Source organism: Myzus persicae, unplaced genomic scaffold (genome assembly GCF_001856785.1).
Source record: "Myzus persicae strain clone G006 unplaced genomic scaffold, MPER_G0061.0, whole genome shotgun sequence".
Taxonomy (NCBI): Eukaryota; Metazoa; Arthropoda; class Insecta; order Hemiptera; family Aphididae; genus Myzus; species Myzus persicae.
In genome coordinates this window covers 42,527-61,783 of record NW_019101124.1, presented here as the reverse complement: position 1 = coordinate 61,783, position 19,257 = coordinate 42,527, and the positions used below count along the sequence as shown (strand labels likewise).

At 28.4% G+C, this 19,257-nt stretch overlaps 1 protein-coding gene across 4 annotated transcripts in view; it reads left to right on the top strand.

Annotated features, from left to right (window-relative positions):
• The window catches only part of LOC111027791 (potassium voltage-gated channel subfamily KQT member 1), a 234,949-nt gene that overhangs the window by 193,891 nt on the left and 21,801 nt on the right, over window positions 1-19,257 (top strand). For all 4 annotated transcript variants that reach the window (XM_022306223.1, XM_022306222.1, XM_022306220.1 and 1 more), the window contains 2 exons: window positions 2,761-2,851; window positions 19,102-19,228. In XM_022306223.1, the coding sequence (XP_022161915.1) occupies window positions 2,761-2,851; window positions 19,102-19,228 (218 nt within the window). The remainder of the gene's footprint in view (window positions 1-2,760; window positions 2,852-19,101; window positions 19,229-19,257) is intronic.

The window sequence follows — 19,257 nt, the reverse complement described above, 5'->3', positions numbered from 1 at the left end:
GCATTAAGATACAGATGCAATGTTTTTTAAATGATATTTTAAAATACAATTATAGCATAATACGAAATACACAGTCTCGCTTTTTTATAAGTGTTTTAAGTTGGAGTTAACAAAATTGTGATAAATATTCAATTATTTTTTGTAGTTAAAAATGTATGAAATTTCAATTTTAATAGTTTCCGGGGCATACAACTTTAGTTTGATGATTTTCATAATTCTTTTTACAGCAACCTAAATATCTCAACAATTAAAGATAAGCACAATTTTTTTTTTTTTAATATATATATTTCCGGTGTAATTTGTTACGTATAATAAGATATTCAAAGAAAAATAACGATTGTAGATATTTTTTCGTGGTTCAAAAAATAATATAATATTCGTTGGGAATCGAAACGTTTTACCATGACGTATATTATTATATACTATACACAATTACATTTTCAAAATATTTATTATTAATAGAAAAATGATTTACCGCAATAGCCATAAACAAACAGACAGTATCCGTTAAAAATCATTTTTCATCCTAACTGAATTACAGTTACCTATACCCAATTACTAGGTACAGTATACACTCAATTTCCACTATACATCTGAGTCGTTTCCCTGTTTTAGTACGGCTCCCAACCGTCTTCATCACAAAAATAAAAGTATCGATTTTATTAAATACATTCAATAGAGATCAAAATGTTATACATAGGTATATATTAGTCTTTGTGCTGTCATTAAATAGATATAATATTGTTATATTTTAGTTTCTATTGAAGTGACGAGGTGTTGTTTTGAATTGGACAATGAGTATTAATAATATTTATAATAAACGAACAAAATATCAAATAATTTATGTGAGTATGTATTGCGGTTAATAAAAATTTGTTTGCCTAATCTATTTTTGTTGTTGATGCTTTGTATAAAACAAATTAAGCCTTACCCGACTCCTAAAATTGAACTAATAAATCTCCACCTATTTCCACTCATCATAATCGAATGCTGTCTATGTTGGCGACTAGCGGTGCGGCAGATGATAATATTGGGACGTATACACTGCGATATGATAATATAATATGACACTATGGTCACGATAACAATATTATATACATCATCGTCAAACGTATCTGGTGCTCTTTGGGTGGATACGTTTATGCAAATTTAGGCAGTGATGATTTCGCCGAACTACCGACCACCCTCGTCCCCCCGTTAAAATAATATAATACACCAGCCCGAAATGTGGGTGACAAATTTTCTAGTGACGTTGACGTCGGACGGTGATCTACTCATTTGAGGTAGACATTTTATCGTGGCTAGGTTACTAGGAACGCCCGTCAGACTTTGTTAAATTCCATACTGGTGAACTCTTGACATTTTTAGTCATTTGTCACAATATATATATATATATATATATATATAAGCAAATAAATAAATAGAGATAGCGAGGGAGAAAAGGGGTGCTGCACATTCTTCCGGCTAACTAGACGATTTAGTAAAATATTAATACAGTCTACACACAAACAATTTTCCATAAATATAACTTTCAATGTCAATCAAAATATTACCAGATTACTTAAAAAAAAAAACGAAATAAATAAATGTATAATTTCATTTAGCTGTTATAATTTGGTTATTAATTTGTTCCTATTTAATTGTTACAGCTATCTTGTTTATACGCATTTAAATTGTATACCAATTGCCATTTCTGCATAATAAAATCATCTTTTTTATTTGCATGTTAAATGTTAATACTTGTATACAGGAAATCGTTTATAAAAAAAATCGGTTGCAAACTTGCAACAATCAAATTTACATTATTTTTAAATATTTTTGTTGCTAGTTTCTACTGATTTTGTGATTGTTTTTGATTGGAAGTATTTTTTATATATGAAGGGGGATAAAGGACAAGTGTCTACAGTCGTCCGCTTCTTTTTTGATGTTACGCTCAAATCAAATCATTCAAATTACAAAAATTAGAATGAAAATATATATTTTTGTATAGAAAAAAAAATTAAAAATCATAACGTAAAGCAGGAAGAGGAGGGAATTTTCGTAAACAAGTTGCCCGTTCATATGTAAGTGGTACTTATAGAATAAACGGAATGTTCATATAATGCCTGCCTATATATTATTATTACAATCATGTCGAAACTTTTTATTTTTCGATGACGCAACATGCAAATGGTCTGTATTCAAACACAATGATAAACGGTGAAAATCAAGTTAAAGTTACCCAACCACCGTTAAAGTATACCACCATTATGATTTTCAATCAGCGTTTTGCGACAACAACCTGCGAACAAACATGATCAAAAATATACTCTATTTTAATATAATCGCCCGCGTAAAGTGTTTACTTAAAAACTCGTTATACACAAAAATCAGAACCATGGGTTTGTTTGTTTTAAAATTTCGTGCCGATATCGACCGGATTATCATATTCATGTAGTAATAATATTACAACGTTCGTGTAATCTAATGGTGAACCTTTATAGTATATACATAAATGTGAATCGAATCATTTGCTTGACGAATCCGTCCAATAAATACGTACTTATTGGCATATATGTGCATTATAATATACATATTATATCCCGAGTTATACATTTTTATTGACGTCCCGACTTTTTCCAGAGACGCTTTTTTTAACTTTTGAAGTGAAAAAGCGTTATGTTCCGAGACAAAAAACTATAAATTCTATCCACGTATCGAGATTGCAAATAGGTATACCTACATTATATGAAAACTAACGAGTTGTTTTGTTCTTCACAGGTTCATGGTCGTTTTGGTGTGCCTGATTTTCAGCGTGCTCTCAACGATCGACGAGTATTCCGGGTTCGCGAACGAGACGCTATTTTGGATGGTACGTATTTTAATATTTTTACATTTAATCTAGAACCCGATAATTTCATTATTTGTGTCATTTGAGTTGTACAATATCGTTTCAACTGAAATCTATGCTGTTCAGATTGATTAGAAATCAAAAAATATATTTATATGATTGAGTGTAATTTATTGTTTGTTTACGTCACCCGTACGTGTAGTGAATATTATTTTTAAGTTGCGTAAACCTTCACGGTTTAGTGACTAAAGCACACACGAAAAAATTATACGAAACAACATGGGTAACTAATTTTCAACATTTGCTATTGGAGTTTTGATGAAATTCGTTGTAAAAAAAAAAAAAACGAACGGCCAACAAACTTGTATACAAACCATACCTATCTATAATAGGTTATACATGTGGTCATCTGTAGTTCGATAATATGTATAGGTATGAATAGAGGAATTGAATCCTATTAAACGTGACTGCGATAAAATAAATTTAACACTCCTTAATTGTTTTTACAATTACTTACTTCATTACCACAAGAATATTAGTTGAAAATCGATCTTTCAGCATGGTCAATCGTGTATGATTATAAAAAAAAATATTTTAATAACATATTATGAAAACTTTAAAACGGTTGCATTGGTTTTTTCTTGGTAATCATTAAAAAATGTTTACATGAACGATACAGTAGAGTACCTATAATACACATGGGTAATTTTTTTTATTTCTAATTGTAGTTTTTTAAATTATTTAAAACAGTTTGACTGTATAGCAAATTTTCATTTGGAGTGTGACAGTCTGCACAATATGTAGTGTATTTTCATATTTAATAGTTTTTTTTGTTTTTATTATTAATAGGTAGGCACATTATAAATATGATGTATACAGTATTCTCTTAATTGTTTTCAACTGGCACTTTTTATTTTTTACTTCGTAATTAAAAATTTTGCACTTAAGTATTCATTCGTGTTCCAAAAATATATACATTATAAATACGCACACACACACATACGCTCGCGCGAGCTCGCGAACATTGTTGTTTGAAACGAAATTAACAGTGCATAGGTAATATAATATATACATACATGAAATAGTCTGAAAGAATATGTAAATTGCGTCTGATAATGAAGTTTTCCGTCCAATATTAGGTATGTATTATTTACATACGTGTGATCTATCCACTATCGAACTTAGCTGATTTGCAATTTCATTTAGTTTTTCCTTCTTCACCGAAAGAAAAATTTGTCTGCAAGTTTTAAAAAAAATGTTTTGTTATATATATTTTAACAAATAACAATATGTGTATATGTGTCGGTGTGTATTGAATTTCATCGATTCTCAGTAAAATATAAAATCTGTGGACTGTACGAAAATAGCCGCAAAAGTCGTGTACGACATGTCTTGGGAGTTATATAAAAGACGTTAAGTCCTATTACGTTCCTTACCTAAGTAATAATAATAAAGGTACGTACCGGTCTACGAGGGAGTCATTTAGAGATGAAATTAAATTACAGACATTTTTTCGTCATTTTATTTTCGAATTGGAAGTCTTCTGATAATTATTTATAACTATATAAATTGGATATTCGTGTTAGGTACAAATATATAAATTAACGTTCAAAATAGAAAAGAAAAATTAAAGAAGAAAGCAGGACAGTAAGATATATTTATAACAATAAAATATGATAATTAGTTATAGTGTTCCTTTATCATATTATTAAATGTATTTTAAATTAAAAAAAGGCCAGTGATCGTCTGGGCATGGTCTAAAAATAATATAATTTTGTTATTATTGACAAGTTTAATTTCCTTCGAATACTTCACTTTAAAAATTCATTTATATTAAATATCCTCTAACACTGGGTATCGGCATCTGTCAAAATGACTAGCATGAAACGTTTGAATACATTTTTATTAAAAAAAAAATTGCAAGCACATATGTGACATTTATTGAAAACAACATACTTTTCCGACGTAGCCGAAATTTTAATATTCTGTTTTTAAGATTTCTACCCAACTACGCAGTTAATCCGATTGAAGTGTTTAAAATGTTCGTTTCAACTTTTTTTTTTTGTATTGGTAAAGTCTCTGGTTTTAAGTTTTTTTACACATTCTATTCTATTCGTGTGTACCTCATATTATATTGAACGATATGAGTATCAAATAAGTATAAGTTTCGAAATTATTAAATGATTCAAAATGATGTACGAGGGAAATTTTAAAAGGATAATTTGTAATAGCCCCTTCAAAAATTAAAGTTTTAAATTAAATTAAATTTTTATTTCAATTCAAAAAAAAAAAATCAAAGTCAATAATGTAAATTTACAGATAACTTAGTAAACTAGCTGTGCATAAAAATATTTTTCACTGTCTTACAATTATTTAAGTATTTCTAAATTCAGACTATAAGCTATATTATATTTTACCTATCTATGTTATGATACTAACTGTATTATCATGTCGTCAGAAACACTGAACCACATGGATTTGATCTTTTCTATGACGTACGAGGTTTCCACTGACGAAACTGTTCACTATTCTAAAATTAATTAATTAAATTCGTAAACATGTATTTTCGACTGGTTTTTGTAACTATATAAAATTTTCTAGCTTATTGACAGAGGAACACACATCGAAAATAAAACTTGCAATATTATTTTTATTGAAACACATAATAGTATATACTATATTATTACATAGGAATACCGTAACTGAAATGTCCAATAAATTAAAATTAATTAATCTGACATTTATATTATTTAATAGTTAATACTTTAGTATTTGAAATTATTTTATAATTATTTACCAAATATTTGGGAAAATTTTTTTAAATCGTTAAACAAATCGATTTAAGTTTTCGATTGAAATACATTTTTAGTGCTAAATAAAAATGTACACATGGTGTACTGATTTCCTTACAAATTTCTTTTGAGATTTATTAATGGCCATGTAATTTAGTATTTATATTTTCAAAAATATTCATAGAGAGATAAAAAATATTTGAAATATTATTCAGAACATATTTTATGCATCACATTTTGTTCTATTTATATATTTTCGTGGTTTACATGTTCTAACCAAAGAACACATTTTAGTAAAGTATAATATTATCATCAAACATAACTGCTAATGTCAAAATTCTATAAACATTTTTTTTTCATTTTTATTCCTTTATATTTTATTGCATATAAATAATATATACATATACTACCTTTAATTGACTAATACGCCGGAATTATATTATTGTAATACCATAATGCATTCGTCTAGGCCATAATATTTTCTCATACTATGATTGATTTTTAATGTATTATTCAATACGTTTTATAAGAATTATTTTCAAGAAAAAAATAGTGTTTGCTTGGCATGCTACTATTTAGGTTATAATATCTGAATTCTAGACACCCGCTGCGATATAATTTAAGTATATGATGTGTAATGTCAATATTATGTATAAATGTCAATTACGTGATATTCATTTGCCTAAGCGCACCATTTTAAGCCAAGTATATTAGTATAATTCTATATACCTAAATTCGTTTTATCAAAATTACTTTTATGAAAGCCAAATGTCAAATAAAATTTTAAATTGGTGATCCATCAATTTTAAATGCTTATAATAACGTTATAAATAATACATTAATACTTATAACAACATGCTCTATTATTAGTTAATTTTTAGATGGTTCAATTTTATTTTATTTTATTTTATTTCATTCCTTAAACCAACCTATTTCCTTGTAATCCACTTGAATTCATCGTTAATTGAATTTTTTGAATATTTTTAATTCATTATTAAATAATAATAATGGTACAAGTGATACATTTTGATGAATTTGAATCACGTGCAAATATATTTATGAACTGTACTTAAATCATATATATTTAGTACCTTGTCAAACAATATAATTAATTTTTTTTAATAATACTTGAATAACTAGAATTTAAACATGTGTATTTGACGGATCTTCCTGAGAAAAAAAAATGGACAACATTGTATGTCATGAAGGTAAAATAAATATAAAAGGTTATGTCGTTTCGACATGACAGACACAGGAAAGGGCGTTTCTGAAGACTTTATGATTGCTTTTTTTTTAGACGCAATTAAGTTATACCAGTGAATTTGTTTTTAACGTTGGCTTCTAAAAAACTTAGATTCCGTTTTATGTCATGTCATAGACTTTTAAAAGCTCTTTTCACTGTCCTGCGTTCAAAGTGATTTAGCAAAACAGCTGTGGCAGGCTTGGGGCGTTGGTAACGTTTTAAATTACTATTATGCAATTAGCATGTCATCGTTTAATCGTTTTAGTTTATAAAATCAAATTAAATTTTCTATTATCCTAGCTAGTGATAATATTATAGGAATCCCACAATCTACAGGTCGTAATACTGTTATAATACGATGACATGTAGTGTTTACTCAGAATTTATCAATACTTCCCTAATTTAAAACTCTCTGTCCGAATCTAAAATTTAAAATTTTTTTGAAAATTATGATGTAGGCAAGTATTCCGTTTGGCAAAAAACTATAATATAATGCAGAAAATAATAAAAAGGTAGGTTTATTTAATATAATTATCCGTATGTCTGTTTTTAGTCTTCTAGGTGTATTCGCTTAGAATATCTGTAACGATGTAGCTGAGAAAACAGGGAACCTTATGTAGTATAAGAAAATCTATTTCATTATTAGGTGTATTACATCTTTCGTTATTACATTTACTTAAATTATGTGATATTAATGTAATATAAATAATACTATATAGTTATTAGGTATATTATATTGTGAATACTGTAATTTATGAGTTAATTAATTATGGAACGACTACATGTTGTTACCTGCTGATATGTTGAACATAATCAACAAACATTTTTTAAACGCTATTACAAGTATTGCAAATAATTTATAAAATAAAATAAAAATAAAATAAAATAATGGTTAATACAATTGTTGTAACATAATAATATATGGTTTATACTTTATGGGTTATTGTATGTAAGACATAGCACGTAGGCAATAACTAAAATATTACGTTTCTAGATTTTTCCATTCGTATGAAATGTCTATTAAGGCATTAAGATACATTACAGTGCAAAATTACTTTTCTCTAGAGATATACGTATATATCTTCCATTATGAAGAAAATACCCAGTTATTCCCAGTTATTCCCAGTTCTTATATATAAGTGATTTATTTATGTTATTGCTGTGCTCTTTTAAGAGCTTTTACACGCCACTTAGAACCGTTTGTTCACACCACATGCATTCGAATCACTCTGGAATAATTATTGGACTGGATTTTTTGTGAAAAGTACAATTTTTCCTTTTGTTCAGTGAGTTGGCCCCATGAGTAGGTAAGCTGCTGAAATATTTTATTCCAAATCGATTACCAGCAAGTTATGAACGTTTTGCATAGCATAATATGATGATGGATGTAGTCTACGGGTTTGACTACAGTTTTTTCACGATTTTTGCAAATGCTTTTTTAAGTTTTCAAATAATTAAAATTGGAACATACACGATCAGTATAAAATGTACAGATGTACAGTTTTATATGTTATTAGAACCTAGATCTATAAAGGATGTGATAAATCAGTAATCTGAACTATATGATGTAAATTATATTGTTATAATTCTTATACATTCTTAGAATTATTTGCATTTTTATTTAATATGTCAAACATTCAAGCAAATTAAAATATAAATGTAATTGGTAACGAAACCTATTTAGATAAATATACACTCGCACTCTTTAAAAGTTTCTTACAATTTATTCAAAATCCTATAACAACTGTTAATAAATATAAACGGATTGGGACAAAAAAAGAACCATTCATCAACAGTACCTCAGTACTTTTTTTTTTTTTTGCTTAATAAATCTCTGGCGATTTCGTTTAAGACAACGAAGGATATTATTTTCGGGAATTGCTAGATTAGCTTAAATTGAAATTTTTAAGCGGGGCTTTTGTGACTTCATCATTTACAGTAGATAAATATAATTATATTATAGAGATAGTTGGGAAACGTTAGTTCTTCACTAGACTTACTCAATTTAGTATTATCAAACATTTTAAGACATTATGATGAAGGCGAAGGTGAATATAAATAATGTTGACTTTCTTTCGATTTAGTTTGGTAACCTCGCCTAAGTCGATCTTTTTTCAAATGTCACAGTTATTATGTACTTTGATGATGGGTTCGAGTATATAGAGTTCTTATTCAGTCAAAGAAGTGAAATGACGTTGCAATTGAGCGTGAAATACAATTGAATGTGTTTATTTTGATTTGTTGTAATCTTCCATTCTTAACCCACGTGGCCGTTTGGTTTAAGTGCGACTGAATTTATTCAGCAGATTGCCAGCAACACTTCTATAACGGGTAAAAGCCCAAAATCGACGAATCTGAATAACTAATAAACTTTGCAGACGTAGATATACGTAACTAGTGAAGAGATAAGAAATATTTCGTAAAAATACAGACATGTAACTAAACGTATAGACGTATAATATAGTTATATATCTGTGTGTAGAAACTTTCTAGCTTAAAAATTAAAGCAGTAGTCATGTCGTCACAATACTGATGGAAAACAGTTCAACTGACGATACGACAAGAAAGACATCCGACTGAGCCCACGAAATCAATTAAACGTTTAATGTATTCGAACATTGCAAATACCGTGCCAATTATGATGGTCCCATTTTGAAAGAGAAATACATAACGTGATTCACATGCTCTTCTTTTTCTACTTCAATAACGCAGCTATTCAAAATCTGAGTTTTGAAAATTTTAAATATACTTCAAGACCATATTTCTTAACTCGTTAGATGTATTGTACTTCCTACTTAAGAAGTGACATGTGGATATACAAACTTCCATGTTTTAAATTAAAATCTCCCATTTATATATATTATAAATTATTTAGCAGATAATTTTTTTGAAAATGATGGCATTTCAAAATCAAAATTCAAACTAGTAGTTCTCGAGTAATTTAATTATGTTCCATGCCCATGTGTCTGAAAGATATAAGAACTATGGTAATTTAAACATTTTTTTGTAATATTAATGTATAAACATTTATTGTTTCTAAAAATAGTCCAAAATATAGTAAAGACTAAGTCTAATATTACATCTCTTTTATATTTTAACCATTTTTAAAGACTATAATACTTATCCTTAGTATAAACATACTAATAACTTAGAAACTATATGTTCGAATTTTCATCAACTTTTCAAAACAATTATTCGCTAAATAATTTACAGTAAGAAAAGATGATTGTTAATTGTTATTTAAAAACAGAAGTTTTTATCATTACATTACCTCGTTATTAAGTACAAAAATCTCCTGAATTTGAAAATGTGATTTTTAAGTGTCTTTGAAAATTCTGAAAGTCATTATTAAAGGAAAAAATAGTGGTGAACATGCTTGGCAAATCATCACCCTATATTTGATGTATACTTATTTTGTATATATTCATGGGTTAAGCAAATCGCCTATTCGGGTTATACACCATATAATAGGTACCTACACGATAATATTATACGCATTGACTTACGAATAGAAGCAGAAAAAAGACACGTGAGAAATCGTTACATCTGTCAGAAGGATTTTCGGGCAGTTAGTACGCATCTACCTAGTTATACTGGTTGATTCTCCGAGTGTGCTCATTCCCATCTCATCCTTTTACTATGTATTTATACGAATTTTGATGTCTGAAATTCGCAAAAACTATCTTAGTTATAAGAATATTGTACTAAAACTAAATCCATTTGTATCCGTAGTCCCTGTATTATGTAGGTATATTCTAAGCGTATATTTGTGGTCTACTAACCTACATATATTATAGATAAATAACTCAGAAATCATACTCTATCCGAATCAAAATGTTCAAAACAAACAATCTATTTATGCGCTTTTAAAAATTCCAAAAATCAGAATCTGAATAAATGCTCAATTAAAGGACAAAATGGAATGTGAACATGGTTGTTGAATCACCCGGTTTATATTCATAAATGTATATCTATATATGAAAGCTGTATGTGTGTGGAAGAATTCGATGGGTGCGCTGGTAAAAGTAGGATCGCTTTAGCTTTCGTATGCGGAAATCATGCATGAACAACCCGTGCATTTACACACACACACACACACACACACACACACAAAACCACATTGAAAATTATGCGAACCATACACTAGCAAAGGCAAGTTTTTTCAGGTTTGATTTATGAACGTGGATATTTCCTCGCATTTTTCATGTGTTATTTTATTTTTCATTCTTTTTAAAGTGAGTATAAAAGTCTTGGGAGAGATAATGTACGACCGACGAATACCTAGAACCCGCGTGGTTGCTCCGCCACTGCCGTCTTCAGGTAATGTTATGCTTATGAATAATGATAATCTGTCCATAAACGTCTCTCTGTCTCTCTCTTTCTAACGCTCGTCTATAATACATAAGCAAACACGCTTTGTCGTTCCACATAATATAAACATGCTGATGGAGTGTATATCGTGAAATGTAATGAACACTAAGATTGATTCAAAAATATATTTACATTGGACGAAATCGATCCGATCGCACCGTCCAATAACAGACGAGTAGGGTTGGTTATAATTATACCAACGCAATACGTGTTTGTTAATTATTGTCGTTTGGTTTCGTAGAACACACGATGACGGTCACGTTTGCATAATATTATATGCACAAAGCTGATACATACATTTGTGACATAATATTATACAAAAAATTTAGGGTAAAATATAAGTACTTTTTGAATTTTAAACACGTTCAATACACATCTACATTCAGCTTTGAGTACAAGATGCACATATTCATAGTGAATAACGTGGATAGGTGCCTACGAGTGACAATATTTGTAAAAATACAATATGTATGTGTCACACGCATTAACCTAGATGCTGCAAATTCTACAGCATAGGCCAATAATAAATTTTATCATACGTTTATGACGCATAATTTATGCGTCAAGAGTAAGGAGCATTGCGTTACTACGTTAAAAAAAAAAATAGATCATTTTAACGTTTTATTGGAACCCGATTTATACTACATAAATATTAGTTAAGTGATGTACGCATATAATGATGATTGATGAATGCATAATAAATGCATAATAGGTAAATGCATAATAAATTCACTATGAATGTAGGTACAAGACCTATCTAATTTAATGGGCCTGCGGGATTAAATAGTCAATATATGCTGTGTAACTGTTATCGTTAACTATTCAAACTCCATAAAATACACATCTAATATATCAATATTTATATTCTATTGTATAGGTTAAAACAATGCATGTATAAATACATAGTAAATACATAGTAAGAGCAGTATAAGATAATTATAATTATAGTATGTTAAAGGCATTATTGATTTCGGCAAATAACCGATTTAAATATGTTAAAATAATTAATAAATATCGACTCATCAATTATATTATTTACAAAGTTCAAATAACAAGTAAATTAATTTAATGTCGGTACATATTCCGTTTATCACATTATAAACTTTGGTAAAATTGTACTCAAATTAAAAATAAATTGTTTAACTATCATAGATTTTGTAATATTAATATTATCTTATTATTTTGGTCAACTTAGCAAATAATTATCCAACTGTCAGTGACATTATTGTTACATACAATATTTCACAATGTGAACTCCTTGAAAATAAAATGAAAAAAGTGTAAATGTTAAACTATTGCTTATGATTTACTATTAAATAATGGTTATATACCTACATAATGCAATGTTTCCACTATTAGTGCTGTGGGATATTATTCCGATACACGTCGAAGAATAAATCATATTATACATCGACGAATTATTTAAAAATGGAGATCAACGCAAAATTATTTTGAAAATGGGATAAAAATAATTTAACAATCTCAGTTTTTTAGGTTGAACTTTATTGTGTGTTTACCTAACTATCGTATAAAAAAAATTTTTCAGTTTTTCACTATTATCCTGAAAGTGTCACAACCAATAATGCGTAATGAACATTTTACAAACTATATTATATGGTATTATTATTTCATCTTATAATCTTTAAATGTAAATAATATTGAAAAATAAAAAAAAAATCAATATTCTTAAAACGTTCGTGTGTTTTTCAATATTTCTCACGAATTTAACAACGTTTTAATTTATACAGTACACAGTGATTTCATATTTGAGTGATTCCTTTGTAAAGCTTCAGATATACGCAATAGTGTTTCAAAAAAGTAAACCGTTCACATCGGGTTCTACCTATTTGTAGATGTATTTGTTTCAATGTATCAATTGTATTTTCAACCCACGAAAATAATTTCATTAATTAAAACATCGACCAACAAAATCTTCTTTCGGTCTACAAATTGACATTTTAAATGTAAAAGTAATAACATAGTATTTGGTACACAATTTGAATTTAAAAGAAGGTAACATAAAAACTGTAAGTACCTAATAAATATTTCATATAAATATGTTTATAAAAAAAAAATGTTTTTAATGAATAAGGTTGGTTCTATTGCAATGATCTAAAGACTGAAATACATCACTTAGTTTGAAAACGATTTTGCGTAGTACTTTTCGCTCAATTAAGTGCACACGAATTGTTATTCGTGTATAATATTATAAAAGGTGAACCAAACCTCCGTATTTTACTTGTAGAAATATTCATGTTTGATGGTATTATTTTTGTATGCAAATTCTTTTGTTTCCGCAAATGATTTTTTTTTCGAATTTCATAAAACAGAATCATATTACAAACATTTATTGCATGAAAGTTCGCATGTAATAATGATAACATATATTTACACAAAATTAAATGTATATATGTAAGACAAAACATTTAGTTATTAAGTGTATTTTTAAAAAATTTGCCAAAACATTTTAGTTTGAAAAAAAATAATTTCGGTTCTTATACTTTCAAGTTTTAATATTTTAATGTAGACAACTGTAGTGTATCAAATATACTTATTCATTTTTCTATACCTTTAGAGAATATCAGAAGAAAAAACTAATGAAATTTCATTCCATATTTAGTCCGAAGTTTGTGAACAAAGTTAACTATAGGTATCATTATGCAGTTATGCCACGCGTCACGTGTATAATATGATTTCGTATTGACATAATTGGCTCACAAAAAAAATGTTTTTCATTTCATATTCCTATCGAATATGTATATCTGTGAAGATAAATGTAAATATAGACTTGAAGTTTAACTATAAATAATTGCTAGTAATACAAATCACAGCCATTTTTATTCAATCTAATATTCACATCAATCATTTGATAATCGTCATAATACCTATAAAATTAACATTTTTCCTCATAGCACATATTATTTTGTAATCGTATATGAAGTTCCTCGTCGTATGTCATCACTACGCATTATATTTTGAACGTGGACCGTTTTGTAAAATTCATTTATTATGAAAATGTGTATGTAATACGTCATACGCCTAATTAGAGGTGGATAAGGGAAGGTTTATAAAACTTCCATATACTTCCAAATTGGTCTGTTTATGCCTGTTTCGCTGAACACTGTTGAAAAGTACACATGATGAACACGTATACTTATATAGTGGCAAATCATAATAAACGGGAAATTTACTTGTCGTCTAATGATCACTTATGACCATAAGGTCGTGCGGCCGACCAACCGATCGGGATATCTATTATTAAGGTCGTTATTATTTTTTATTATTAATGTCACTAATTTATATAACACATCAGAAATAAAGACAAATGGAAATGTAGCAAGACCTCATTACACTCGGTTGTTAGTAGGTAATAGGTACCATATAATATTATAATAATATTTTTATTAGGTAATACTTGTGATAGGTGTTGATGTATTCTGTATATAATATTATAATATAATATACATTATATTTATGATTCGCAGAGACGATACCATTTTATAGCTAACCTCAAAATAAATTGTATTATACTTACCTATTTGTTTTAAATATATATAAGTGTAGCACATGAAATCATTATAGGCACCTACCACTTACATGTTTCTTTATAAACATTTTAGATTATCGTAGTGTCGTTTATTTTATCACATTTTCTTTCACCTCAATAACTTGAATTTTATTCTTTTACAGTTTTTTTTTTTCATTTTTTTATCACCTATTTGAACATTAAGAACAAATATTTCATATAGAATAAAAAATCACTGAAAAAATATTTTCTATAAGATATAAAATAAAAAGTATTGAAAGATCAAATAATTCACAATTATATTATATTTATAAGATATATTATGCACTTTTAAGTTATTTGTTACTTTATGGCAATTATTATGTATGTATTTTATAAACTAAAATGCTCTTTGAGAATTCATTTTTAAGTCATTTAGATATAATAATCATATTCGTAAATATTATTTGAATACTTACTGTTGTATTATGACCTATTCCTTTTTTTTCTTTTTATGAATTAATATAATATCTATGTAGAATTAAACGTATACACAAACTAAACACGTTTAAGATAAATTAAACTGCTATAGCACGGGGCCAATAAAAATTGTTTCATAAAAAAATTAAACCTAGAGAAAAGATTCGAAAAGGTATCATCAGATCAAACGTTTCTGCAGCATTATTCTCAGTCAGTAGAATATTATATTGTAAAAAATACAAGGTGAATGTGACCCATCATGTATTATGTACCTAATAAAAATAATTACTGATAACCGTCGTTGACATACAACAATTCAATTAAATAGAGTTATATACATAATAAGTGGGGTTCAAAAGACCCAGTTTTGAAAACAAAAAATAACGCACGTACTTAACCATTGAGTACATATTGTACAATATGTTCGACCTTTGACATTAGACATCCAGAGCACAATTCAAACACCATAAATAGTAATAATGTAATATGATAATCATACAACACATGGAAATATTGTGTGTATCATTGGTTGTAAATATATGTGATGGTACGTGGCTTTTAATGTTATTCGTATGGCCTAGACATTGGTTTACGGTTCACTGACGTTTGAAAGAAGCCTTTCGTGTAGGTACTTGCACATTTTGATGATCATATACTGACAATATTAGCACAATAATATAATATACAAACAGCTCTCAAGTAATTCAGTAACGTGTAACGGCGCACAATAATTCTTGCAATTTTGTATGCACTTACTTACACACACATATGTATACATTATATTCACACTTGTCACTCCGTACTTGTTAAAACTGTTTTTGAAATATAATACTTGTAATACTTGAATGAAAAAATATTATATACATGCCAATTCTCCAATAAATATTTAAATATGTTTCAAATACTTGTCCTAGATATAACTATAGTAAAATATTAAATTTATAAATTATTTTTTTTACCTAGTAGGTAAGTATAATCAGAGGTGGACTGTGCCACTGTACCACTGTGCAATTGCACAGTAGACCGATGTCATCTAATGCACGCCGGGCTGGTACAAAATAATCCAGCCGGTATATAATGTTATTATTGTTGGCATTTTTTTAGGACCTCTTCTATTTATAGAACACCTTTGTAGTAGACCACATAATCCACTCGTCTCATAACTCAACCTTAAATGCTTATAAGTCATAAAGTTGTAGGGTCCGTACTTTAATGGTCCGGCCAAAATTCAAAAATAAAGTATCAAAGTCTAAAATTGTAGGTTCAAGGTTGTAATAGTATAGGGTCGGTTTCTTTTCAATAAAAGTGGGCCGAACGGGTCTCAGTTCGCCTCTGAGTATAATGTCAAACGTCTTAGTAGGTCTATTATTATATTGAACTACTGCAGCTGAAATAGGCAGTATAAATGACAGAATTACATACAATAAAATATTATACAAGACTAAGTACATAGGTATTTCAAATAATATTATTTTTTTCAAAACTCAATTACCTACCTACCTACCTAAATAAATTTAGTAGAAAAATATTTTACAGTCGTAGCTTAATGATAATTAATATTTCACTGCATTACGTTATCGATTGGTGCGTTAAATATATGCGTATTTAATGTGATATTATTGAAATGTAAAAAAAAAACAAATGTTATTCACAATTTGTATTGCTGCAGAAAGTAAGACTGTCGTTATCCCGGTGTTAGTACTTATTAAAATAACATAATTATTATACCTACAAAAGGAATGATTAACAGCGAACCTCCCCCCCCCCCCCGTTCAAAAAAGAAGATCGGGTGAAAGTGTTTATCACAATACTGCCAGCGAACCTAAATGCAAGAAAAAAAAACGGTTTTTCCATTAAATTAAATATAATAAAATAATTTTCATGAATAACCATCCATTACAAAACGTATGACAGGTACAACAAAATTAAATATAGGACATTTTATAATTATGAGCACCTCGGTAAATGGTTAATGTACCTATACGTACTATATTGACACAATGTATGCAATTGGGTAAGACGACCACAGGTTTTAGAGTTCACATAAAATTATATTATTATTGTAGCTATACCAGCAGCTATATCGTAAAGTTTGGCATTAAAGACAGGCCTCGGAAAGAGTTGCAGCTAATAGCAATATAGGCAATTGGCTGATTTCGCAATAAAAAAACTCTGTTTTCTCGGTCGTTTTGACCGTCCGGGTATCCGTGGTGGTTTCCAGAGATCGAGATCCAAAATTTTTAGGGTACAGCTTTAATTGGCCGTAATCATTTTCCTCCAATAATCAGACACCATTTCCCTCTGAAAAAGAAATTAAATAAATCTTGACCATTTTCCTCCATTGAAGAATTAAGAATATAATAAATATATTTTTAAGTTTTATCCCACCCCCAACCCCCAAATATTCCATTAGCTCCCTCAAAAAGATACAGTTTATTAATTGTGTGGGATCGGAGTCCCCCCCCCCCCACTCACATTGATGTTGAAAATGTGAGCCCCACTGAAATCTTAATCATGGATTTCCACCTATGGCCATATTATAATAACTAAAAAAAAAATGTAGTGCCAATACTTAAACAATATCACCAACATGATAAACCAGATTCTGATTTTGGCGTATGCGCTAAAAAATATTTGTAATCACCCCGAATTATTAATGATTTGAACTTTCTATAAGTAAATATCGCGTTTTTAAACATGTTAAAAATTAAGATTTGAGAAAATATAATTATTAATAAAAACGCAATAGTCACTAGTCTACGTATAAAATAAAATAAAATAACTCAGATATTGAACATCTGAGTGTCTGTTTCACACAGTCTATGTATAACCATAAGAACCATCATAATATTCGGTGATAACTGATACAGAATATGACAAACGTATGCATATACCTTCATTAGTCATAATTAAAATTACTATGTTATCGACTGTTTACCTTTTATGATAAGATACACAATAGTACACTGAAGCAGGTTAAAATATCAACTAAATACATTAAATTTTGGAGAAAAATTGACATAAATTTAGTCCAAAAAAAGGTTTGGATGAATAAGGAAACTAAGCTTATTTTTTGGTTGAAAATAGACCCATCCTTATTTATTATTATACTGTACTAAACTATATTACCTCAACCTAATATTATTATGATTTGAGAATTCAAAATTAATATTTTAAACGACAATGATATTTCACCGGAAAATGAGTATTTGTTTTTATACTTCATGGATGTATATTATAATAACCAAAATATATAACAAAATAGAATTAGAACGATAATCTGATGGCAGTTCTTGCAATGTAATGTTAAAAACACGTTATTCCGCTACGTTGTTGTACTTTTGGAAAAAATCATTCTATAGGTAGCAAAATAGTAAAATATATAATAATGATTTTATCATCAATTATAATTAATACTTATAGGTAAGTATTTATATAATGTTACACATTGTCATACTAAAAATGTATATCAGTTGTAACTTGTATGTCATATTCAAAATTGACAACACAATATAACACGAAATAGAAATTTTTTAACGACCTATACAGTTTCGGACCTTGTGAGTATGTTCAAAAGACGGGAACCTCACAATACAATTTATTTATAATTTAAATTAATGAAGAATTATTTAACTGTTCAAGAATATGGTTGCAACAGATATTGGTCCCTAAATTATCATTCATATTATATGTACCAATGAAGTTTAAGTCGCTATTTATTTGCTACTAGAATTATTATAATTACAAACAAATTAATTACAATTACAATAATTAATATTAAATTTGTAAAACTATTGAAAGTACCTACTACAATGTACAGTGGTCGTATTTTCGTCAGAATAAATTAATAATGATTGTCAATTTTCATTGTCTTACGCAGGAAATTTGCCTGGTCGTGTTCTTCGGCGTGGAATATATGATACGATTATGGTCGGCCGGTTGCAGATCTAAATACATGGGGACTTTCGGCAGGTTCCGTTTCGTCCGGAAGCCCATATGCATCATCGGTAAGTGAATATTTTATGATATACACTCA